The 25,680-nt window shown below is 36.5% G+C and overlaps 1 protein-coding gene across 1 annotated transcript in view; it reads right to left on the bottom strand.

Moving 5' to 3' along the window:
• Window positions 1-1,574: 1,574 nt before the first annotated feature.
• Window positions 1,575-25,680, bottom strand: part of LOC118274480 (TBC1 domain family member whacked) — a 36,291-nt gene continuing 12,185 nt past the window's right edge. Inside the window, exons 2-7 of the mRNA XM_050696981.1 lie at window positions 14,392-14,513; window positions 12,928-13,120; window positions 10,117-10,300; window positions 9,374-9,568; window positions 8,631-8,863; window positions 1,575-7,964 (exon numbers count right to left, since the gene is read on the bottom strand). Of these exons, the coding sequence (XP_050552938.1) occupies window positions 7,955-7,964; window positions 8,631-8,863; window positions 9,374-9,568; window positions 10,117-10,300; window positions 12,928-13,120; window positions 14,392-14,513 (937 nt within the window). The 3' untranslated portion in view covers window positions 1,575-7,954. The remainder of the gene's footprint in view (window positions 7,965-8,630; window positions 8,864-9,373; window positions 9,569-10,116; window positions 10,301-12,927; window positions 13,121-14,391; window positions 14,514-25,680) is intronic.

Raw genomic sequence — 25,680 nt, 5'->3', positions numbered from 1 at the left:
GATATTTTGTTACCTTTTTTTGGCGGCAAGAAACCTTCAAACTGCGGCCAACTGTTTGGAAGAAAAATGTGGGATTTTTAACTCACTAAAACCTCATCAGCAGGGGCGTAGCTAGCGCCGTATCTGCCGTATCAATTATACGGGGCCCTAGGGCCATGGGGGCAAACATGGGCTGGCTTGAGAGACCTTGCCTACTTCTTGACACAGGTGCTTACCAGACACGGAAATTTCGGCAGATACCTGATAGTCAGTAAGAGCCTGACACTTTCTCGTCTCATCCAAGGGGCAGGAAAAGTCGTTGAATGATTTTACTAAAAAAAAATGGGCCCTAGACTAATTTATATACGGGGCCCCGCCAAGCCACGCTACGCCACTACTCATCAGTGACCACCACTACACCTAAAGGAGGCAACGCGTCCGTTCAGTAGAGTTAACCCGGAGGCCCCATGGTGCAACGTCTTTGATGACACCCTCCTATGTGTTCAATCAGACTGCACTAACGAGTGAGGGGGCGGGCGCTTGGGTCTTAGCGTCTGCATGTTCACAGTGCCGAACGAGCTACAAGTGTCATTGCACGTGTGTTTGGTCGTTCTCAAACTTTGCTACTTATTTAGAAGACATGGATGAAGATTTGATTTTACTACCGTTACTACCAGGAAACAATTGTTTTATTTCTCCCCATAATTTATTTATGGCTGCCCTATTTAAATGATGCAGGGGTTTGCTTTGCCAAATGTACAGCAGATATAAATTCTTCTGTATTGATATCCATGACGGACGACGCTTCAGCGAGTAAATCAAAATGGTTTAGAACCACACGAGTAGTCACCTAACAGACGCTATATCAGTGTGAACGATACGGGCGGACTGAGCCATTAGAAACACCCAGTGCCGGTGTAAGGGCCACTGATACCCCGGGCGAAAATATTGTGGCGCCCACTTGAGGGAAGCAATATCAAGTGTTAGTTTTATGCGGATCCCATCGGCGGCGGCATCGGCGCCCCCCAGAATTTGTCGCCTCATGAAGACGCGCGGCTCGCGGAAGCACTGTGATCACAACTGGCGTCTACATACATTTTGAATTACACGCGCCCGCGGCCGCGTTCTCTCTGAAAGAGTACTATGGAGATCTATATGTTATCCTTCAACCTTTCTGTGCAGTGCAGTGCGGCACGTGACCACTGTGTATTCGTCTTCCTTGAGGTTATTGAGTGGGCGTCTACCTTACCCACTCTGCGCCCATGACTCCAATGATTTGCCTGCGAATATTGTAGGCAAGGTATCGACATGTTAGACGCTTGTAGGAGCGTGATCGGCCATTCGGCCCTCTTGCGATCCCGCTTGATACGAAAAGGCACTTGTTTTTTTTAGCAAGGATCTCTAGTTTTTGGGATATTTCAAGATTTCAAAAATTATTAGTTTATATTTGAGGTTTTGTAAGATTTTGAATCGGGCAGGACAAGATCAAGAGAGAAGATAGAATTTGCTAATTACATGTGAGTCAACATAATATAGTAGTCAGTACCTATAGGAGTATATAATAAGTCAAAAGTCGAAAAATAAAACAACCAAAATATTTTATATTAAATATTTATTTACATTAAATATTGCAGCGATATGAAACCTCGGGCTGTACAAAAATACTCGCGACAAGGGTTTATCATTACACGACTACAGGCTGCTGGGAATGTGATGGAACATGGAACATTTGTGAATGAACACACTACGGCCGAAACTTATAACCAATCTTAATACAAAATCTTTACATTTCTTTTTAAAAGGGCGAGCAAACAGACGGATCGCTTGATGGTAAGCAATCGGCACCGGACAACACCAGAGAAGTAGCAAAAGTGTTGCCAGCCGATTTGAGATGGGGAGCTAAGATCTCCCTTAACCTCATTCACATGACTTGCCATTCAACGTGGCAATGCTGCCAGTCTTTTGGGCACCATACCTCACGTCTCCTATTAGGTCTATTTCCATGACGAAACACAAAGATTGAGGACTTTGGACATTATTTCTATTGTATTAAGATTGGTTATCAGTTACGGCCGCATATCTTAAAATCTGGTTTCATACATTTGTGCTGTGCGACATAGGCGAGACTACTTTGGCACACATATGGAAAATTCGAGAAAATCGTGTGCTAAATTAGTCTAACTTTTCTTTGAGGATTTTTATAGATTCTTGACTAAATTAGGAGCAAATTTTTACATGAAAATTCTGCTAATTTGTCCCCAACCATCTTAATGATCTGATGGCCATATTATGCAGTAATCAAAACAGAAAACATATTAATACAATCAGTCAATTTATTTAGTATATAGGTAAGAAAATAGATCGATCCAGTACAGAGACAATAGCTATTGTTACACTAAATTGTATGTTTCAAACTCATGGTAGAGGTACTGTTTCATTAACCAACCTATGGTTTCTCTCTCTGTACTGGAGAAATCTTTATTTTCACCTACATATCAAATAATTTGTCTGTGTACACAATCAGGTAAGTAGTCTTCTTGGCAGTGTAGTCTCGCTAATATTTCCATAAGCAGGTAAATCCACGATTACTATGATACAATCTAAATATATCTAAACAAAGTGGAAACTAGCAATAACAACAAATAAAATAATAATAGTTACGAACTATGCAAATAACGATGGATAAAAATTTCAATTGAAAAATAAACAAAAAGAACGAATAGACACACACGCACGACACTCAAAGTATTTCAATCACTTTATACATTTATATTCTGAATAGATTATTATTAAATTATTATTGTACAAGTTCGGTATACTCTCAAGAAATATTAAAAAGAAGTTACGTCTTCATCTCATCTCCAAAGGACACATTATATTCACATAATTATACAATGTTGCATCCACTTTTCCCCATTTATGTTATGAGACCCATGTGATCTAAGCAACATATTTTGCGGTATTGAGTTATATACATATTCATAAACAGCGATTTTTTTCTTCGTCGAATGATGTATTTAATGCAACTACTACTACGTTACTCCTTTTTATCCCCGAAGGAGTAGGCAGTGGTTCACATTACGGCGAGTAATGCCGCTATATAATCTACACCCACCTTTCACCATTTGTGTTATAAGTCACCTGTAATAAGGGGTGATGGAATTTCGCAAAAAATAAACATCGCTTAGATCACTTAGGCTTAAAACGTCAATATTATTCAATAATATTATACGAAGCACAGAATATAAAAAAGTCTTGTGAAAAAGTCTTGAAAGTATACATTACACATTGCACATGAAAATCAAAAGCTCGAATTAAATCATAAGACAATACTTCAATCATAATATTATAATTTACATAATCATTTACTTTCATTCAAACTCTTGACTATAATACTACTCAATACTTGTAACCGCGGCTTAGCAACCATTAGTTAATATTCATAAATAAATTAAAGGATATCATAATTGATATGAGAGAAATGTCTTTTAGTAGATTCCATTGCACCATTTTCAATTACTCAATTTTGTGTGTTAATTTATTGTAACAATAGGGTTGACAATAAAAAATTTTTTACTCCCGTTTGATAGATTAGTTTAAAACATTAGCCACATATTTTTTCTGGAGATGAGGATAATGTAACAGGTTACCGGGGCACCGGCTCAAAGCAGGAGTAGGAACGTGGTGTTATTCAGTCAATAAGGGTCTGACACTCCCTCTCGCCTCAACCAAGGCGGGAGAAGTCAATAGTTAATTTTCCACCAATTATTTCTAACTAAAAATCTTTCGACGATATATTAATTTCAAATATCGCATGACGTCACTTCTAACAATTTTTTATAACTTTAATTAATTTGCATCATATTAGTATTGTTTTCTTATACGACGAGATACATGTGTAATATTTTTTAATTATCTACTGGACTAAATAGATGTTTAATTCTCATACCCTGACATCTCTACGTATCAATTTTGATATCCAGGGGCCTTAGTACGAGTTTGCGTTATGTTCAACGAGATTGAACCGACAGCGCGTTGGCGCTGTGATTGGTAAGTTCATTGGAGCCGGCCAATCATAAACATTTTCGTTAAACGTAAAGCAAACTCGTACTAAGGGAAACAGAAACGCAACACATTACTAATGGTCAAATACTCAAACGTCACTCAATTTTAAGACGCTCTCAAGAATAGTTCTGTCTCTACAAATTCCTTGTAAATGACAGAGATAGCACGATATTTAGGTACAACTTAAAATTGAGAAGCGTTTCAGTATTCGGGCTAAAGCCATCGAAAATATAAATTAAATAAAGAAAGGAAAAATCATTATGCACCATTTAGACGCATGTGCGCAAACTTAGTACTAAATCATAGCCTAGATTCGATATTTGTTTACTTATTATTACTTCATAGTGGTAACAGGCAGTCATGTTTTAACTAAAAGAAAAAATAGAATCTATTTTAAATAGTATCTATGCGGTTACTTGACGTTTCGAGTTGTCAAATTTTCAAATTTTGTTATAGGTAGTTTCCAGATTAACTCACTCAAAGACATTGAATTATTACTTCAACTATTCCTTAGTAATGATTTTGTATCGAAAACAATTGCTAAGGACTTTAAGTAACCATTAAATGACTGTGAGTACGTCGGTTAGTCTAAAACAAATTACTTAATAAATTACACTTTCATTGAAAGATATCATGTTTTTCGATATATTTTTAAGAAATAAGTTTGCTATTTGACTCATTATATTATGACATCACATAGAAAAGTAAATTAAATTAACAATTTTGACTTTTCGTAGAAAAATGTATCGAATTTGACTAATTGGTAACTACCGTTTTATTATTGCTTTTTTCTAGTACAAAGTAACTGCTTGCCGCGAAAATGTAATTAGAGTTTAGTAAAAATAATCTGATTATAAGTTTTCGTTTCATAAGAGAGTACAGGTATTTTGTTGCGAGTGAATAAGATAGTTTTGGCAAAGACAACATTTGCTAGTAACCAACTAATATCAATTTTAAAATTATTAAAAAATGGCGCTCACTTTGGCGCGAAGATTTTTTGACAATTTTAAAAATCGACTTCAGTGTTGTCAGAGCAAATTATGTCAATGCCTTTAAAAAAATAGCTTCTACATAGAACCTTTTTTATAAGTAAATATGATACTAAAAACAGAAAGAGTAGTAAAATATGAGTTTTCATTTAATATAATAATAATATTGTTTGAAAATGTTAAAAAAATACAGATCTCTTTGTGTGGTCGTTCTTTTACAGTCGACAGTAGGACAACCTACTCCAATCTACCAAATTTTAAATTTGGACTTAACACCAAAACCATAAGGTTTATAATCCAATGGAAGTATTTATAGATTGGAGTATCTTAACCTGCTGGTCTGTACATGGGATGAAGAGGAAGACTATATGGGAATGTTATAATAATAGATTTACAGAAAAATAAATTAATATGGGACAATCAGACTCAAGTATAGGACTATAGAAATATCTTATTTAATGACTAAGATACCAGTTTCTTCCAGAGGGAAACATTATTTTGACTTAGGACCTGTTTTAAAATGTCTGATTAAGTTGCTGTTAAACTTAACTGATACGTATTTAGAGCCTGTTTCCCAATAACTGTACCTTTAGTACGAGTTTGCTTTACGTTTAAAGTAATCGAAACAAGAGCGCGTTCGGCGCTCTTATTGGCCGGATAAACTAACCCATCAGAGCGCCGAATGCGCTCTCGTTTCGAAATGCCACATAACTTTATCGGATATATGAAGATCTACTGCATTGCAATATATGAAGGTAGTGAAACAGGCGCTTTTCAATAGAAACACGTTAAATTATATAATCTGTCAGTTATTTTAACAGGAACTTAATTAAACATTGTAAAACAGATGTTAAGAATTCTCCTAAGTCATAACACTCAACTTTATTACAATAAATTCAAAAGTATCGCTTTATGAACGCATTCACATACTTTATTATAAAAAGAAAATATAAGCATTCAGTAACTTAGCTCTAAAATTTTAATTATTCGCGTCCAAATTGTCCCAATTCGCAAAAGGCAATACGGCAAACGCATAGTCGTTTTAATTTGACATTGACACATGTCACAACGGGAAAATAACGATTTACGTCACTACACATTTTAACAACTACTATGATGAAGATTTTTGAATAAAAATTCTTCGGTTTTTTTAAGAAAATGTATCTACAAGATTAATTTAAATTTTTCTTCATACATACACTTAAAAAATGGAATGGAAAATTGTCTACTGCGTTGCGATATAAATAGCCAATCAACACTTGTTTTAATATACACTTTAATTTTATCATTAGATATGTAATTTTAATATTTAATAACGAACCTTATCACAATGTATTATGGATTAATTTCGTATATTTTACAATTGTATTTACATTACAGTCTCACCTTATTCTACAATCTCTCTACTATTAGAATATATTTTTTTAATGACTGGAGTTTTTTTTTATTCGAATATGTTTTTACTTTTGATTGGGAATAAAACTTCATTTCTCGAAGGGGCAGCATGTTTCTTGCTCTTGCTCGAAGCAGGAGTAGGAACGGGGTGGTTTTTAGTTAGTAAGAGTCTGACACTCCATCTCACCTCATCCAAGGGGGGTCCAAGAAGTCATTTGAGGTTTTTTTTAACAAAGCATGTGAAATGTAATCTTCTCTAGACTGAATCCTTGTTTAAATTAACAAATTAGAATTAAGAATTAAAATAATTTCCCCATTTTATCAAATATTTCATGTCTTTCAATGTATCTGTATTTTGAACTCAACCCCAAGTCTCAAACAAAACCATATTTATATTACAGTTAGGTTTATATTAGCTTATCTAAACAATATTATATTGAAACTTCAAACTTGAGGCAGATTTAAAATACTGTAAGGAAGCTAAATAACTAGAAATTTACCTTTTAAGGGGCTTAGTGAAAAGGGGATCATTTGTTTTTAATACATTAATCGCCACTGATAAATAATAAATGATATTTATTTTTGCAAATAGGTTACAATGTAACTCTTTTACACGTCAATCTCTTAAATAACTAGATGAGACCGGCATTTCCTATCCGACTAATCTGAGAAGAAATGCCGAAACAAACTCAGAGGTGACCGACGCTTAGCGGAGGATTTGCCTTCAACAGTTTTCTATAATGCTTTAAGGACCACTCATAGGTACTCCCTGTAGGGTATAACGGGGTCATTCGGTGAGGGGGAGGAGGTCAGCAAGTAGATTGGATGAGTCAGAGGAATCATTTGAGCGAAAAATGTATATTTAATTTAAAATCGTTTTTTATTTAGACGCAGCCGTATTGCAACTCCATCAAAGACTAAATACCTAGCATATTCTTTACAAAATACCTAGAATCAAAATCTACTTCAAGTCAACGTTTACAACTAACAAGACACACATTTTTACAAGTAACAGTTTTCATGAAGGAATCAAATGAAAACCTTTCACTTTCACAATGAAAATAAACATTTAAAAATTACCATTTCACTATTCACTAAGATTTGAGCTTTGCATGACAAATACAAAAAAAAAATAGCACCGGAGTGAAGTTAGCTGCATTTCAAATTTGAAATGCGAAACCGTTGTTCACGGCGCAGAATCGACCAATGAGCTTTCATTTATTATGGTTGACACTTCGCACATACAAAGCTCAGACCGTAGCGACATCTGTACATTGAATCGAGAACTATTTTTATTTTTAGGTTATATTATGTTACAAGACGAGTCGAAGTCGCTTATTCTATCGGACTTAATGCACTCAGTCGTCAGTTGGTCGTGCGTTACGCTCACTATCACAAAGCACTGGTACGGCCGCGGGCGTACCTTACTGTCTTATTGTCACATGGTCCATGCACTCATCTTACAGAGTATTGAACAGATCCCTCGCGTTATTCTTTGAATAGCGCTTATAGGAACAGTCGCTGAATCAGCTGCCACTGGAATTGGAGAATGTTATTGTTAGATTGATTCATTCATAGTTCTAGTATTAATAGATCGTTATTTTAATAAAAGATTAACACTTGCTTTGCTTATCACCTGTTTGTTTAGTAATTACACAAACGTTGATTCATTCATAATTCTAGAATTAATTGATAGTTATTTTAATAAAGATATCATCTTTTTTTTAAACTATCATGCTATTTGTTGACGCAGACAAAAAATAAAATTAAGTATATTGACTACACACTATAACATTTTATTAAATCAAGCAAGAAGTTTTTTTTTCGATACATGAAATTCTAAGCAGTAGCACTGCGGCTGGGATCATACAACGTACTTGTAACTCCATTGGTGTTGTAGGTGTGTATGGGCGTCCATTGCTTAACATCTTTTTTCTTACTGAACTATCTTAAAAAATACAACAAACAAAACACATAGTACAGGATATATCTAACTATAACGTCGTATCATTAGAACTTGAGACGGGATATTTACCATGTTTATGAGTTTCCGATATTTCGGCACTGTTGCAAGCGCCATGATCACGGATGAACTCTTCTGAGTTGAAACTCATAGACCTAAATAAACATGGTAAATATCCCGTCTCATGTTCTAAAGACAGTGTTAGTGACCATGTAAGTTTAAAAACTTATATAACGTACCTTCTGTTAGGCATGGCACGCCGCCTGGCGGTTTGACGCTGGTGCTCGAACTCAAAGTCTTCCTCGGTGAGGTTGAGTCGCTGCATATGGTACATGAGGTAGTCCTCCCCCAGTATACCTTCGGGAGGGTGACGCAGCACTTCCAGGGTCTCGCACAGACCGCACGCTCGTTTGCGCACCTTCGCCGGACCTAGGGCTCCTGCTAGGATCACTAGCGCTGCTTTGAATAGTACCTGAAATTGTTAGGCGTGATTGTATTATAGGTTTAGGTTTAGAATATCTTTATTTCTCATAAAGAATCACATACATAATTCGCTTACTGAGAAACTGTTGTACATAAAAGCAATTTAGAACATTTTATTATAAGCAATTTATTATTAGTTTTTGTTATGTGGTTCCTAGTAAGGTATTACAGTGCTATTAAAACATTGAGAATATCACTTCGAATAAGTAACTCTTAAGCAGAAATTCAGATGCCAGCTCCAACAGTGTTTAGCTCTGATAGTCATTAAAACTATAAACGGATACAAACAGTTTGAACTGGTTTCCACCAATAAAATAAAGTTACAACTGAGGAAGATTTAAATCTAAATTTATGAATTAATCTAAAGACTGAATTAATTGCTAAACGGATACAAACAGTTTTAGGCGGTTTTCACCAATAAATAAAATTATAACTGAGGGCGTTTTACATCTAAATTTAATTTAGTCTAAAGACTGAATTCAGAATTCATCCCAATTACCTTAACTCCTTCACAGAGGAAACAGTCCCAGACCCTTAGCAGACTGTCCCAGGGCAGCGTGCGGGTGAGGGCACAGAGGAACCACTCCGTGGCGTACAGGACGGGTTCCACCTTGTGCTTCACCAGGTGGCGGTGCACTGCCGGCGCCGTGCGGCGGAGGAGGGCGTGGAGGATGTCGCCGTCGCGTTGCAGGACCTGTGGGGGGGTTTGTAGGGTAAATATGTAGTATGTAAAAGACTTTATTACCGTCCAAATGAGTAAATTAAAAAGTTTTTTAAAGATAAGCTTTTATGTAATTGAGCATTTATAGTCTTCCAAGATAACCTTTTTCAGTATAACGTTCGATAAATCGGACGCTAGAAACTTATATATATTGTGAATAATTAATCAAATAATAATTAATTCAATTACAATACAATCATAATAAATGCTATAATAAACATTATGCTGTAATGGTCTATATCGAGTCCATCGGTTCAAAATATCTGTACCCTTAGTATGAGTTTGCTTTCCGTTTAAAGTATTGGTTGGTTTATTCAAACCAACCAATCAGAGTATCGAACGCGCTCTCGTTTCGATTACTTTAAACGTTAAGCAAACTCGTACTAAAGCTACTGCTTCAAAATTAATTTGCAAGATTTCATTCACTTCACACACATACATTACTTATACAAACACACATAGATACATACATGAAATAAAAGATTGCAATTACTAGACAAAGTTTACTAAAACAATCTCACCTCAAGCCCCGGGTTATAGTACCCGCTAAGGTACTTATCGCTGATGCTGACGAGGCACCAGAAGGCCTGGACAGCCGGCATGTGCATCAGCAGGAAGGCAGCCACCGGCGCCTGAGCCTGGAAGTACCCCACCTTGGGGTTCAGCACTGAATACGCCTTCAGCACTGAGAACAGCTCCTGTTGTCTGGAATTTTGGAAAAAAAGATGTAAATCCTAGACCAAATTAATCATATAATATTTCTGGATTCTTTAATTGACTGTCGGATGAGATAAAGTGATCATCAATGGGTCTTAAATATAACCGATCTTTGGTTACATTTCCTCGAATTAAAGTTATCGATTTCAGTATTCTAAATAGTAGCATCGATTGAGAAATTATACTTGAATATTTTGCTATAAAAACCTAACTGCCGCATTCAGAGTTAAATTATTCCTTAGTAACTATATTGTATCGAAAACCATTGCTAAGGACTGGGTTAAGTAACCATTAAATGATTCTGAGTGCGGCGGTAACTCGGTTAACAAAACATTACATCATTGTCAACTTTCACGTCATGACCTATTATTTAACAAATTAATAATAATTATTACGCATAAATATCCCTTTTTACATCAGACAACGCACAATATGACGTAAAAACCACCACAGATACAGCACCCACTGCGACTGTGACGTCACTCGGGCCAAACTGCAGACATAACAATATATTTGCAAATACAATGAACGCAAAAACAAAATGAATGAAAACCCCGGCTAGTTTGAATAATAGTAGGCGTCTATAAAACAAAGTCGTACGTCATCGACAGTGGTATGATAGGCTAGTGTTAGTCACTGTGTAAATATGAACAGTATGGACAGTCCCTAACCGCAGTAGCGGGACATATTGAGAGATAATAGGGACATTTATGAAGAACTAGCTGGCCCGGCTAACTTTGTACCGCCTTAAACCTTTTTGTTTTTCACCTTTTAAGCCTTCCCTGGATTTCCACAAACAATTTATCAAATTGGTCCAGCCGTTCTTGAATTTTAGCGAGACTAACGAACAGAAACTGATTTTTATATATAGAGATTTTAGTATACTTATTTCTTTAAGGCGTCCACTGTAGGCAAAAAATGTTTGGTGGCCTACGTGTTGTCGTTGAAATTGATAAGAAGCTCTCTGAATTTCTGAAATTACGATCTGCAATGCACCAGCCAAGCATGGAGTGTATGACAAACCCCTCTTTCTGCATAGAGGAGGTTTCTTCTTGCTGTTAGTGGCGTTAGTGTATATTTAGAGTACTGGTTCCACCAGTGCTAAGCTATGTGTACCAATGAATATGATTGGTGGAAACCAAATGCATCCACAGCAAAGAAGCATAGCACATCTCTGGTGAAAAAGCAGCCTAAATTACCCTACTCGCCAGTGGCATGCCATACTTAGGTTTAAACTAATCATTTCGTTAACAAAAGATAATTTTATCACAACTATTCTCAACTAAAATCATAAACTTTGTAATGTTCACTCACTAATCGCATAGTGCTAATTCTACAATTAATTTATCACTCCAACCAACACTAGAGTTGTATAATAAAATCTACGAATTTCTAGAAACATTAACTGAACCGTTTCGAATAATACCGACTGCATAACATAACCACTAAATTACTTCGACTATTAATTAATTGTTCGACTGTGTTGTAAGTAACCAATTACATTTTTCAAATACTTTGTTTAATTACGAAACCTATATCTGTATCATTGAATTAGAAAGTTATAAAATACATTTAAAGTCTTAACAAACTATCGATAGATTTGCTAACCAAAGATGGAATATAAGTTTTTAAACTGACATGGTCACCAACATAATGAGAAAGATAGTATTTTGTTTGGAAATTATGTTTAAATTCTATCTCTAGTAAGCCAAAACTAAAAGATGAACCTAGATTTTTTTTATGGTAAACAAGCATACGGATCACCTGATGGTAAGCAATCGAAAATCATTCGGTTTTTTTCCTGCTAACTGTCTCAACTTCTGTGAGCCAGTATCTAAAGTAGATACAACAGCATGTCTGTCTTAGATCCCGCAACGAAATAAATCAGTAGATATTATTATTAGTATGTAGACAGGTTACTAAAACTAAACTGCAATACATTTCTTTTTAAAATTAAATTAGTATTAACATAATCATAAAATAAAAGGTAATCCGAAATACATTTATTCAACAATACAACACTAAAATTCGAATAACGTAAATAGTTTTAGCGTGGCAAGCATCCAAATTCACAATATTGATGCAGTTGGCAACAGAACGAAATGAGAGTGTAAACAAACAATCATAATGCAATCTCCCAACTTATTTGTTCCGGTGGACAAAATTGGAACTAACGTAATGTATGGAGAAATAGTACATTGAAAAGTCTTTTAAACGACACTAGCGCCACTGAAAATTGTTTGAGTAAGTTTGTAATCTGTTACCATGCTGATTTAAATATTGTCTGTTTATATTGCCGTAAACCAAATAGATATTAGAATAGAATCTACTACTTTTGAAGCGAGAGATATTTTCCCAATAAAAAATATTGAATGATAAGGAGCATATTTTTCACGTGTGACAGACATGAATGAGCTGGTTCGACCGAAGTGGATACCACGGCCTCACATAAAACCGACGTGGAATAACGCTTGCGTTATTTTACACAATGTGAGCGAGGATATCGAAGATCCCCCATACGCAAATCCCAAAAGGCCGGCAACGCACTTTAGCTCCTTTGGTGACAATCCAAAATAGATCTTTAGACAGGCTAATAAAACACAATTTCTACTAACCCAAGTCCCTCTTCTCGGATGAACATCTCATGGTAAGGGAACTGTCGATGCAGGTCCTTCCTGATGTCTTCCATGCACTTCGGGTCTCCAGGCGCCTGCAGCAGCTCTTCGTATTCGTTCGGATGCTTCTCCAGCAACAGTTGCCCACCACAGAGGTACAGCCAGGCTTTTGGGCGAACCGATGCTGGTATACCTGGGTGAGGGTACAAGGATTCAATTAAGATATTTGATGACAATCATGAAACGGTTACTGAGCGGAAACTATATGATATACTGGCGACCCGCCATAGCTTTGCGTGGGTGCAATGGTGATATATTATGCATGTATCTATACTAATATTATAAAGTTGAAGAGTTTGTTTGTTTGTTTGAACGCGCTAATCTCCGGAACTACTGGTCCGATTTGAATAATTATTTTTGTGTAGAATAGCGCATTTATCGAGGAAGGTTATAGGCTATAAAACACCACGCTACAATTAAAAGGAACCAAGTAGATCAGGTAAAACTGCGTGGAAGTAGCTAACATAAAAACCTTCTTCTTTAATCAAAAGCAACATATTTATTTTAAAAAAATCCGCATCGAAATCCGCTGCGTAGTTTTAAAGATTTAAGCTTACAAAGGGACATAGGGACAGAGAAAGCGACTTTGTTTTATACTATGTAATGATGTAACTGTATCAATTGTAATTGTAACAGTCAGAAGGACTTAAAGTATTCCTTGTGCATTCTGTGTCAGTCTCCAATTGAAAAGAAGCAGGTTACAGCCATTCATCAGTATTTAAGAGCACTGAAATTATTTCTTCAATCAAAGTTTGTTTGGGACCATAAAACAGTGCATTCTTGAGGAAACACGAGGAATACTACCACTATTTGTTTATCTGTGCATACAGCGTTTAGCATTTCTCGTCTTAATTATTTACTTATTTCGTCATCACCAGAAAAACGCAAATTAAGTACGACTGGTGTTAATGAATGCCAGACACGACACTAATGAACGATGATAAATTAATCGCAGGCTATAATAACTTTATTAATTAACAAGCATTCCACCAGCCGCCGCTCTGCTTGGCTTGCCAAAATCATAATAAATTATACACTCAAATCTCAAAGAATGACACTATCTATTGGTGAAAATTTTACAAAAAATCGTTTAGTTGTTTTTGAGTTTATCGCAGTCAGACAGTATCTAGACAGGCTGATGCGTATTCCTACACTGCTCAGTCTCAGTTCCTATTGATCTTAGCGTGACCCTATAATAATATTGTGTAGCGTTGGACAGTCCATTTATGGAGGACTATAAATGGACTATCCAACACAAAAAACCTATCCAATTTTAACTAGCAGTTCCCAAGAATTTCGCGTTCCAACAAACAAATAACTACTTCAGCTTTATTACATATATTAGTTTAGATGTAAGAATTAATTAATTAATTTCCAGCCAAGTTGGCATTGTATAGTTCTCACCTTTTCGACACCTCTCCCTGACCTTCTTGTAGTTCTTGCTCATGAACGCCTCCCAGTTGTTGAGCATGCGCAGCCATTTCTGTTCTCGCTTCAGTATTGTGCTCGGCGAAACAGTCCTTTTGCTGTAACAAGCAAATTGTTTTACATTAACTTAATATTCAAGTGATTGATTCTACAATTTGATTAAGTATGGGATGGATCATTGGGTTGTTTTGTTGAGACGACATATGACAGAAGTCGCACATAAACTATCGCCGAACAAATCAACGGATGACGACATAAAAGTCCTGCATCGCGCATGTGAAGTTTGCGTGTGAATAAACACGGATAGAAAATCCCAACGAACAACAGTTGGGCAGAAAGCTCGCCAGGCATAAACCAAACCTACATTTATATGGTCAAATTCAAATTCATTCATAGCAAAAGCGCACGTATTGTCCTTGTCACTTACTAAACTGCATAAAATAAATCCTAAGTAGTTGATTTTCTTAATACCAAAAATAAAATTCTCTTCGAACAACTTCTAGAATACCTAGAGCTAGTTTTTCAGCATCATCGACATGTCGATTTAATGTAACTTTTTCAATCGATGAACCGCTTCAATGATCTTGTGCAATCATTATCAGCATTACTCAATCCAAATTGTTACTTAATGCAGACGTAACATTGTCCATTTTATTGTGAACGCCTTTAAAATTATCTAAATTACGAGTTAGGATTAATTTATTATAGGTACAAGTGAAGACTTTATTAGAATTGATGGTTTCCTTCTGTAAGTGGTCTAGTTAGATAATCGTGTTAGGAAAGGGTTTGACTGATTTAACTCCCACTTTTACGCACTATTTTATCAGTCCCATACATTTTAGCTATAGTGAACTATGAGGGTTAATTTAAGCCTGATATAAGACGAGTGGAATACTAAATATTGTAGAGGGTAAAGGGTAAACTTTGCCTGATCCTAAAAAGGGCCCTCTTTATATTTTGTTTCCCGCAAATACCAAAAGAAATGCTTCAAATATTTCTCTACATTTTTAGCAAATTGCTTTTGGTACAAACAGTCTGACAGGTACGTAGAAGTTCCATAAACATTTAATTTTAGAACGATCAACCAAAAACCGCGAACCGCGCAAAAATTCGAATCATTTTAAAAAAAAGATTGATACATTCCGACATGCCAGTCATTCAGTTGAGACTGGCAAGTAAGAATTCAATATAACCATAGCTATGGATGGAGGAAATAAAAAAAGCACGTTCATAGTCGTTGGCGTTGAAATTAGTTGCGGCATGAAACGCCGGACGCGCATTTTTTACTTTGACATCCAATCTCCGCTGGTATAGAAGGAATTTTCTAAAGAAACTTTTAAAGTACGAACTAAATGGACGCCGAGTAAATCTTTCCAAGTTTAGATTAAAAGTATTTTATGTTATGGATCAAGTTTCTTAAAGAAAAAGTACATTTTTCGCGAGCAAGACTGTTGTTTTCTTTTTAATCTTATCTGCGCGTCTTTTACCAGTTTTTATTTTTTACACAGCACAACGGAAATATGTTAATGGAAGGAGTCATTAAGGAATGTCACAAATCATCATATTTTGAATAGTCAAAGTTAACGCATGTTCACCACGCAACACAAACTTGCGTTAGTTATACCAACTCACAACTTATTTTGCGTTAGAAGTCAAAAAATGCTTCCCGCAAACGGAGGACCCCCGCCATTTTAGAAGTGGAGTCGGTTGAAAACTAGTCAATTAAGTACAATCATTTTAAGAATAATATAATAATTAACTAAAAATCACGGTTTACTCACGTATATTAATGAAGAAAAGCTCTACTAAGCAGCCTACACAGCAGAGTAGACTGCGCGACGTCGCCGCGTCTACGCACGCTGCTCATAATGAAGAGTCCCTCTATGACTCGAAACTAGTAGAGCTTTTCTCCATTAATAATACGTGAATAAACCGTAATTTTTAGTAAATTTAGTATGTCTCACGATAGTTATTATAAAAATTAATGATAGCAAAAATCCTTGACAAAATTGTTAAATTGTTAATTCTGAATGAGATAAGAACTTTCAAAAAACAGTTATAAAAACTGCAACAAATTATATTTCAAACTGCATCTGGTTAACAGAACCATGAAAAGCTGTACTTTACTTTTATTTTCTGTCACTGGCAGCGTCGGTAGTGAAAGTTGCTTATCTGTTGGGTACACAATGACATTAGCAGAATATTAAATGAGTACTCCGTATCTTTATAGCGTGGTTATCAAAATGGCACACCAGTCAATAGACATACGTCAACCAGGTTGTTTTAGTACAAATATATTCTAGAATACATACATGACCTAACGCCTGTCTCCCAGGGTGGTAGGCAGAGACTATGGAGCGCCAATTGCTACGATTCTTACACACCTTTTCCTCTTTATATTCTAGAACTTGTATGTATATAGCAGATCTGACTAATGATTCCATTGATTAATGATTGACTCATTCATTACCAGTTACATCAAAAGATAGACTATGGAATGGGTTTCCTCCAGGTAATATTGGTTCGCCATAATTTCGACGCTTTGTAGGAGTTTGAGATCGAAATTAAATCAGATTTATCAGAGAACCCTATAATATAGGTATCTGTCGGCTTAAAGCAGTCAGGATCGACTGCATCAAGCTGCAACTGCATAGTGAACAGACCTCTACATACGCAAATACACGGATAGCTCGTGTCGTTAAGCTAAAGCAAAATTATCAATGGCAGGTTCAAGCTGTTGACTCTTACTGCAATATCAGTTCGTATATGGTGAGTCTTAGTCTAGGTTCATATTTCCTACTCGCCTGTTGATGTTGTAGTAGCTAGTACAGTGTACATATTTTCATACATTGTCAGTATATAGTACCTAGTAGGTATTTCTAGTCTAAAAGGGAAAAACATGAGTGTACCTACTCACTTCACTACACCAGTCTAGAAATAGCACAATAAAAGTGAGCTCTCATCTATTTGAATTAGATATTATTCATGAAACCAATTTAACTATACTTACTTAAACATTTTTCGCAAACTGACAATACCATATTTCATAAATAAAGCAGCTTTTCCTACGTGTTATTATTAATAGCATGAAACCACGCTATCCCGCTCCGTGCGCTGATAAAAAACTTATCATTGTATCAAACCGTTTGATATGATAACGAAACTGGGTCTCTTTTTATTGCTGGAACTGCAGATTTTTTATTTTTCCTAGTTATGATATGACACAATAAATTTTCTATAGTAATAGTAGTAGAATTAATATTATCAGTTTGTTTACTTAATTATATCTTTGAATGGAATTAACTATTGCAAGAATGTCTAGTGTCTTGTAAAATAATAGTTTTTGTGGGATAAGGATGAGGGGGTTTTTAAAGGGGGAAAGTCATCCAATGTCTTTACAATCTAATAACACTCTCTCTCGATAGACTGTCAGACTCTTACTGACTAAAAACCAGCCTGTTTCTACTCCTGCTTTTCGAGCCGGAGCCCCGGTAAACTCGCTAGGTATAATTGGCGTAATTGAGTATATGGATCACGTTATGGTAAGCAATTAGCACCGTTTGCTCCGCATATGGACTAGACATCCGCAATACCAAAGAAGTTATAAGTACACGAATACTGTGATGGGCCTTAAACAAGACTAGAGATTCGAGAAATAATATTAAACAACATTAAAATTCTTAATAATTGATCAGGAAAATGTTTTTTCACCACACGTTCCAAGGTCAATCGCCAAAACTTAACTTAAACCATATTCGTGTGGTCGCTCTGAAGCTTTCCAAAAAAAAAAAAAAAACAAAAGTATCCTATTTGAACATCATTATTTTCAATAAGATGTGTACATAATATTAAATATCTATATCTGAAAAGCGCCAGAGCCAGATTATTTAGCTCAGTAAAAGAGGTGGACCTTTTAATATCTTTCTCCAAACACAATTCAGCACTCAAAACTTTAAAACAATATAATAATTATGACTAAAAGCGTTTCATATACTCATGTACCAGCACCGTCCTTAGTGCAGCTCCAATTAATCGCCAGCAACCTTGGGCAGAGGGTCAATAAACTGATGGTATTTGACCTCTCAATTGCTTGTGAAAATGCATTCGCTTTGCATAAGTCGGAAGATAGTTTGGTCGATAATAACATTTTTTCACGATACGAGTTACTGAAGCGAAACCGGTGGGAGTGGGGGGGAGGGTGATGATATATCTGTTTTGAGTATGACTTGTGAATTTTATGCTAGAAGATACACAAGTAATTATTTAGTTACGGTAGTTAAGCGTAGAATAAGTTAAGACACCAATAGGGTAGATGACTAATTTATATTTTAATGTTCGTCTTGTATATTATTTTAAAATATTAAACACGTATTTTTTATTTTCTTACGGAAACAAATACTTTCGAAGATAAATCGATTTGAAATATCGCGTGATGTCACTTCTAGGTACATTTTATACGTAGAAATGACGTATTTGTTCCCAGTACAACTCTACATTATGATTAGTTTTTTCTTCCCCCTTAAAAAAACCGACTGATATGAACATAACCAGAACATATAAATATAACAAAACACTAAAAAGCATTAGTATCCAGTCTACCTAGACTACCCAGGTATCTGCTGATAGCTTTAATGTTTCAATGACTTCTGTCACAAACGTAGAATGATGTCATAATGTAACGCGACACGACGAACGCACAGGGGATTGCTAAACGATGACTAAATCGTACTAAACGCAAATCATGTCGAGTGGACAAGTCGATTATTTGAGGAACCTAACACAAAAACTAAAGAACTAATAAGACATATAGAAAAAACAGTGATTGTTAAGTACGAAGGATCTAAAAAAAGAATAAAAAAATAGTAATAGAAGTTAAGACAAGGTAGGACTCTAGAGCCACGGACTAGCGGGTTTACCGGGGCTCCGTCTGGAAAAGCAGGAGTAGGAACGAGATGGTTTTTAATCAGTAAGAGTCTGACACTTCCTCTCGCCTCGCCCAAGACGGGAGAAGCCATGGAATGATTTGCACCCCTCAAAAAAAAAATAGGTACGACCAAATTACTAAAGAAGAAACAGGTGTAAATCCACGAAATAGGACAAACTAGAACCAACCTAAGATAATACTAAAGACGATTATAATGAAACCCCAAATCTTATCAACGAAGCCAGACAACAACACATGGCCGAAACAGACACAACAAAAACAAATGCAACTAAAAATTTAAAAACAAAACTAGAACAAAACAATAACGCGTATACATGAAATGGTTTTGGAAACAATAATGGAGTGATAATAACACCAGCAGTACGGCATGATTCAGTTGTGCAAAGTAATCGAAGGCCACAGCGTTTCGCCACGACACGGCATGCCTGTGTTTCAAGCTCAATAAACTGTCCAGTAACTACTAACGTTTGGAATGCTGTCGTTAATGTTATTTATAGTTAAGGAAAATTCTAATCGGAAAACCTCAAAAATTTTTACCATTTTCGTATATTCCTCTTTCGATTTTTCCTCAAAAGAATGTTTTTATGTTTGTAACTGTTTGATTAATATTTTTAAATTAAAATTACTACCATGAGACATACTAAATTAATTTAAAAAACAGTAGGCTTTGTGACTTCGCCGCGTCTACGCTGCTCATGATGAAGAGTTCCTCTGTAACTCGAAACTAATAGCTTTTCACCATTAATGTTTTTGTTAACTCAATATGGTAAGGTAGTAAATAGCCATTATAGCTGAATTCAGAGTAGATTCAACATAACCTACTATTTGACATTCAATTATATCGATCTTCAGGATATAAAAATTAATTAAGTCAACAGTCGCAAGGACTGTGTAATAAGTACTGCAATCTTAATGTTTTAAGTAAATATTTCTCAACTCACAGCTTATCTTAGTGTCATTAAATTCTAAATAAAAGATTCTCGCCTTGACCTAGATGAAATATTTGTTTTAGAGACTAACTAGTACTTATCTATTGACAAAAGTAAATGCAAAGACACTTTTATTCCTTGCACATGCACAAATACTCCATTTTTAAGGGCGGAAAACGATCCAATTACTTCTCTCGCCTTGGGCGAGGCGGGAGGGAGTGTCAGACTCTTACTGACTAAAAACCACCCCGTTCCTACTCCTGCTTTTATACCCGGAGACCCGTTAACAAAACCTCCATGGCAGATTTCTTAACCATCAAAGCATAGTTAGTTACTATCATAAACTAAATTAAACAAGCAACAAAATTGCAATTAAAGACTGGAAATGTTCCATAAACCATAGAATATGATCCGCATTACGAAATATGAGGAAGTATGTAATATAATGTGTATTACTTACTACTATTACTGTTGCCGTATGTATACAGAGCTACACACTACAAACCCAGTATAAACTGATCTTTGAATGTGTAGAAAGATGATACAAAGCGAGACCATGGTAAACTGGTTTTGTATAACTCCATGTGGTTTTTGCCATAGAAGCATTACTCTCGTATGGCACGTAATCAGTGTAATGGAGTTCATTACACGGGCTCCTATTGTTTATGGGGAACGTGCCACATACAGCCATGCGTCTTTGCGTGCATTCCATTTCATTTTACAGCTCGGATTATACAAAATTCTTAAGGTACTGTTTACATATGTGGCGACAGGTGACAATTGACAGATGACAGAAGTCGCACATAGACTATCTACGAGTAAATCAACGGATGACGTCACAAATATCCTGCATCGCACATATGAAGTTTACATGCGAATTAACACGGATAGAAAATCCCAACGAACAACAGTTGGGCAGAAAGCCCGCCAGGCTGAACACCTCGCCTGGTCGGAGGATCCTCCTTTTCTTAGGGAACTTTACTCTCTGTTCCCTAAAGTGGTGACCCCGACGTGATTGAAACCAACCTTCACGGAGCAGATCAGCACCGTCATCCTCATCGCCATATCCCTCACCCATCACTTCTCCGCTGAGCGGTAATCAAGTCGCAGCCGACCAGCATCCTCGGCCTCATCAGGGACCACCACACGCTACATCGAAGATATGCAGCCTGGTTCTTCCCTACGGCCTCATCAGCGTCTAGGCACAGCACTCTGCACACGGTCTGAGGACGTCTTCCTCCCGTCAACGCAGACGCCAGCCACTACGCACCTACCCTCGCAGCATCAATTCCCCGACTCACCGTGGGAGACTGCGAGCTTCACTACTCCGACTCACTGGAGTATCACCCTGCACCGCTCACCCGACTCACTGGGCATTCAGCGGCACAGTTCCGACTCACTGGAACTAGGGACATTCTACACTGGCTCTGGCACCGCTCATCTCAAGCATCGACAGCCGTCTCAACAGGATCGACCTCCGGTCTTGGGGGGGAGTGATGTGGCGACACTCTGACAAGTGACAGATGACATAAGTCGCACATAGACGATCGACGAGCAAATCAACGGATGACGTCACAAATATCCTGCATCGCACATACGAAGTTTACATGCGAATTAACACGGATAGAAAATCCCAACGAACAACAGTTGGGCAGAAAGCCCGCCAGGCACGATCACCTCGCCTGGTCGGAGGATCCTCCTTTTCTTAGGGAACTTTACTCTCTGTTCCCTAAACATATGCTAATTTCAAGCACGATAGCGTGCGTCAATTGAGTATCTTTCTAGTAAGTAGCTTTTATGTTGCTCAAAATTAGCATCATGCTTGTAAATTGAGAGACGTTCGATTTTTGAGCATGCTATCTACGGTGCAGGTGGAAAGCACTGTGCTTTATGGTCGATTCATACATGACGTAAAATACGTCGAGTGTATCAACAGTTGCACTAACGTATCATCGGTTGAGTGTGAACGGTCAAGTGTTTTTCTGTACATTTGTCTGTCCAACTTACACGACGCATTTTTCGTTCCGTCAGATACAAACCGACCCTTAAGCGCGTCTAAAGAGGTTATACTTAAAAAATACTAGGTAACATACTTAAAACTAGCATGCCTATTGCTAGCAAATGTAAACTGCTCATAAGCATGCTCGTATTGAGCATACTCAATAGAACACTTTTTAGCATGCTATTTTATAGAGCAAGTGCCTGTACCTTATCGTCTCTAAACGTATCGTTATCTAGACACACGGCAGTGTGTCCGCCAAGTTCGAGCAAAAAACCGACACACCGGCCGTGGGTTATATTACACGAACCATTTCGGGCCAAGTTCGACCCACCTATAACTCAAAATCTATTTTATCTACGCATATGAAATTACTAGTATCTATCGAGATCTACTTACTTATCTAAAATACAAAATTTCATTAATGTACCTATTGTAGATCTTGAGATATTGACGTCAGAAAATCGCTATTTTTACTATACACTCACTGACTGACTCACTCATCAAAAACCTAGACCACTTCCAATGGTCGTATTGACTTGAAATTTGGCATGGAGGTAGGTCTTTAGGTCAAGGTAAAGGAAAAAATCTGAAAATGGCCAAGTGTGAGTCGGTTTTAAAAATATTGAAGGTGTAAATTCATACCCCTAAGGAACTAAAACAAAAAAAATATCTATATCTTCCAATGGTCGTACCGACCTAAAATTCGTTACGAAGGTTTGTATTTAGTCAAAGTAAAGTAAAATAAGAAAAAAAGAAAATAAACCTTACAAAAATAAATGAAATCCCACCCAAAACATAAATGTGAAAGGCTGCCAAGTTCGATAATATTGGAATGCTTCGCCTATAAAAGAAGTGAGATCTAAATAAGTACCAAGTTCCATACACAGACCTCAGTTAAAAATGATATAACTTGGCAAGTTTTAATAGAAAATTATATACTTGACTCATTGCGTTTAGTAGGTTTATAAAAAAGTGTGTGAAAACTTGCCAACTTGTTATATCATTTTTAACTGAGGTCTGTGTATGGAACTTGGTACTTATTTAGATCTCACTTCTTTTATAGGCGAAGCATTCCAATATTATCGAACTTGGCAGCCTTTCACATTTATGTTTTGGGTGGGATTTATAGTGACTCCTTTAAATGCTATTTTAAGTTCATCCGGACCGTCTATGTCTATGTAGTTGACTGATGGGTTTACGGCTCTTAAAGCATGGTTATTTTTAGATCCTCTTCGTCTTCCATCTCCGTCCATTGACAACGTGGTTAGGAGGCGAATTGGTGAATTGGTTGAGTGGGCAAACGGATGTGACGATTGACCATTACATCACTAAGTGCTTCCTAGGTTTTTGAGACAAACAAGACGAAGTGTTGGACTTTGTACTGGAGAAAAGGATTTTTGAATTGGTAAACATGATTCAGGAAGAAAATCTTTTGTGTTAAAGTGAGTGTTTTGGTTACAATCGACCCTACAATGTTGGAATTGTGAACAGCATTCTTGCTTTCTCAATTTGTGATAGGGTAAAAATTTTATACAATGTGTTGACTATGAGTTTGTGGTGCGCCTCATAGAGCCACTAGACTACCACAGATGGGGCCAAGTAGGACTGATGCCTGATCCGGAGCTGCGGACTATCTAAATTAATATAAAGATTCAGGAAGACTTTTATCTGAAGTATTTCTTTCAATTGGGTTTTAGTGAAAACAAAAGTACATATATGTAGGTTCATTTAGCAACACGAGTTTGCCAACACACATGAATGTGTAACAAAACATTGCTCTCGTATGAACATAACTGCGTTATTGTGTAATGGGCTCAAGCTACGCAGCTCGGATTTTCAATGACATTCGCAACGCTTTACAATTTCATTATTATTGTGTTTTTCGTTACATAGCTACACTTTGTGGACTTACTACATTACTGTACTGTGAGACAGTGGTATAGTTACGATCTACTAATATTGTTTTATGGTATAAGCCGGTAAACGAGCAGACGGATCATCTGATGGTAAGCAATCGCCACCGCCCAAGGACACCCGAAACACCAGAGACGTTACAAGTGCGTTGCCGGCCTTTTGGGGGTTAGGAATTTAAGTGTTGTTGGGGAATCGAGGATTGGGAAGATTAGGAAGGGGTGTGTGGATAACTGTGCATCAGGTATCCTCCAACGAAACACAACGCAAGCGTTGTTTGCCATGGTATCACTCCGGTCGACCCCGCTCTCCCATACTTGATTATTATAGAAACAATTACGTTTTAAGAAAAAAACTACATTTTCCTACTAACATTGCATAACATAATCATATGACTAGTACCTTTTCAGTATAATATTAGGATAACTATTGGGCCCAGACCGTTTAATAAATTAGATAAAACGTATAATCGTTTTTAATATACTTATTTAATAACTATTCCAGAAGATCTTAGCATCGATAAAAACCTAAAACCCAATATCGTTTTCCTGTTTTCGATACACATAATTGAACCAGTTATGCTGTCCGCGTTTGCATGAAAGATATGTCCAAATGTAGTTTCATACATTTATTCATAACATACGAAGTGGTACAGCTAGTCAGCTGTGTCGTAATCGTAATTCATTATAATGAGGATCATTGCAGCAGTTATTTTGTGGGCCCCGACCACGCAGGCTACATGATTGTAAGCATCCTACATGGTTAAGTCTTTGACTGCCAATAGAAAACTGTTGAAGGCAATCCTCCGCTAAAGCAGGTCACCGGTGACCACCACGGCGTTCAATGTGTTAAATTAATATTTTTATTTATCGGCCCCAGCTTTTCGTACATAGGGACGATGACGAGGTATGAAAATTAAAAATCTATTTAGTTCATCAGTTATTTATTTATTTTCAGCCATGGTCCTATCCTTCCACTCATCTCTTTGTAGAACTTTCTGTGACCAATACTTTTCAGTTCGTCAGCTAGGTAATGAAAAAATATAAGACACGTAATGGGAGCAAATACGTCATTTCTACGTATAAAACGTATCCAGAAGTGACGTCACGCGATATTTCAAATCAATATATCTTCAAAAGTATTTGTTTCCGTAAGAAAATAAAATATACGTGTCTAATATTTTAAAATAATCTACAAGACGGACATTAAAATAAAAATTAGTCATCTACTATATTTCGTACTTTTTTTGGGGTATCTTAATCGCAACGAAACAGCAGCGGATATTTGGTATTACGTCCTCAGAATTCGATGCTTGGGAAATGAAGTATGACGTCATCCATTATACTGTGAATTTCACACAACTCCTACGCACTTTGATAAATAATTACGATACATCGAACTGTACGTGGGTGTTGTCGAAATTGGTAAGCGATGTTACAGTGTTATAGTACTAGGAAATGAAAATTAAGTAAAATTAC

The sequence above is a fragment of the Spodoptera frugiperda genome, chromosome 11 (assembly GCF_023101765.2).
Source record: "Spodoptera frugiperda isolate SF20-4 chromosome 11, AGI-APGP_CSIRO_Sfru_2.0, whole genome shotgun sequence".
In the NCBI taxonomy this organism is placed as follows: Eukaryota; Metazoa; Arthropoda; class Insecta; order Lepidoptera; family Noctuidae; genus Spodoptera; species Spodoptera frugiperda.
The sequence above is the reverse complement of the archived record's forward strand: the minus strand, read 5'-3'. Positions and strand labels throughout refer to the sequence as shown.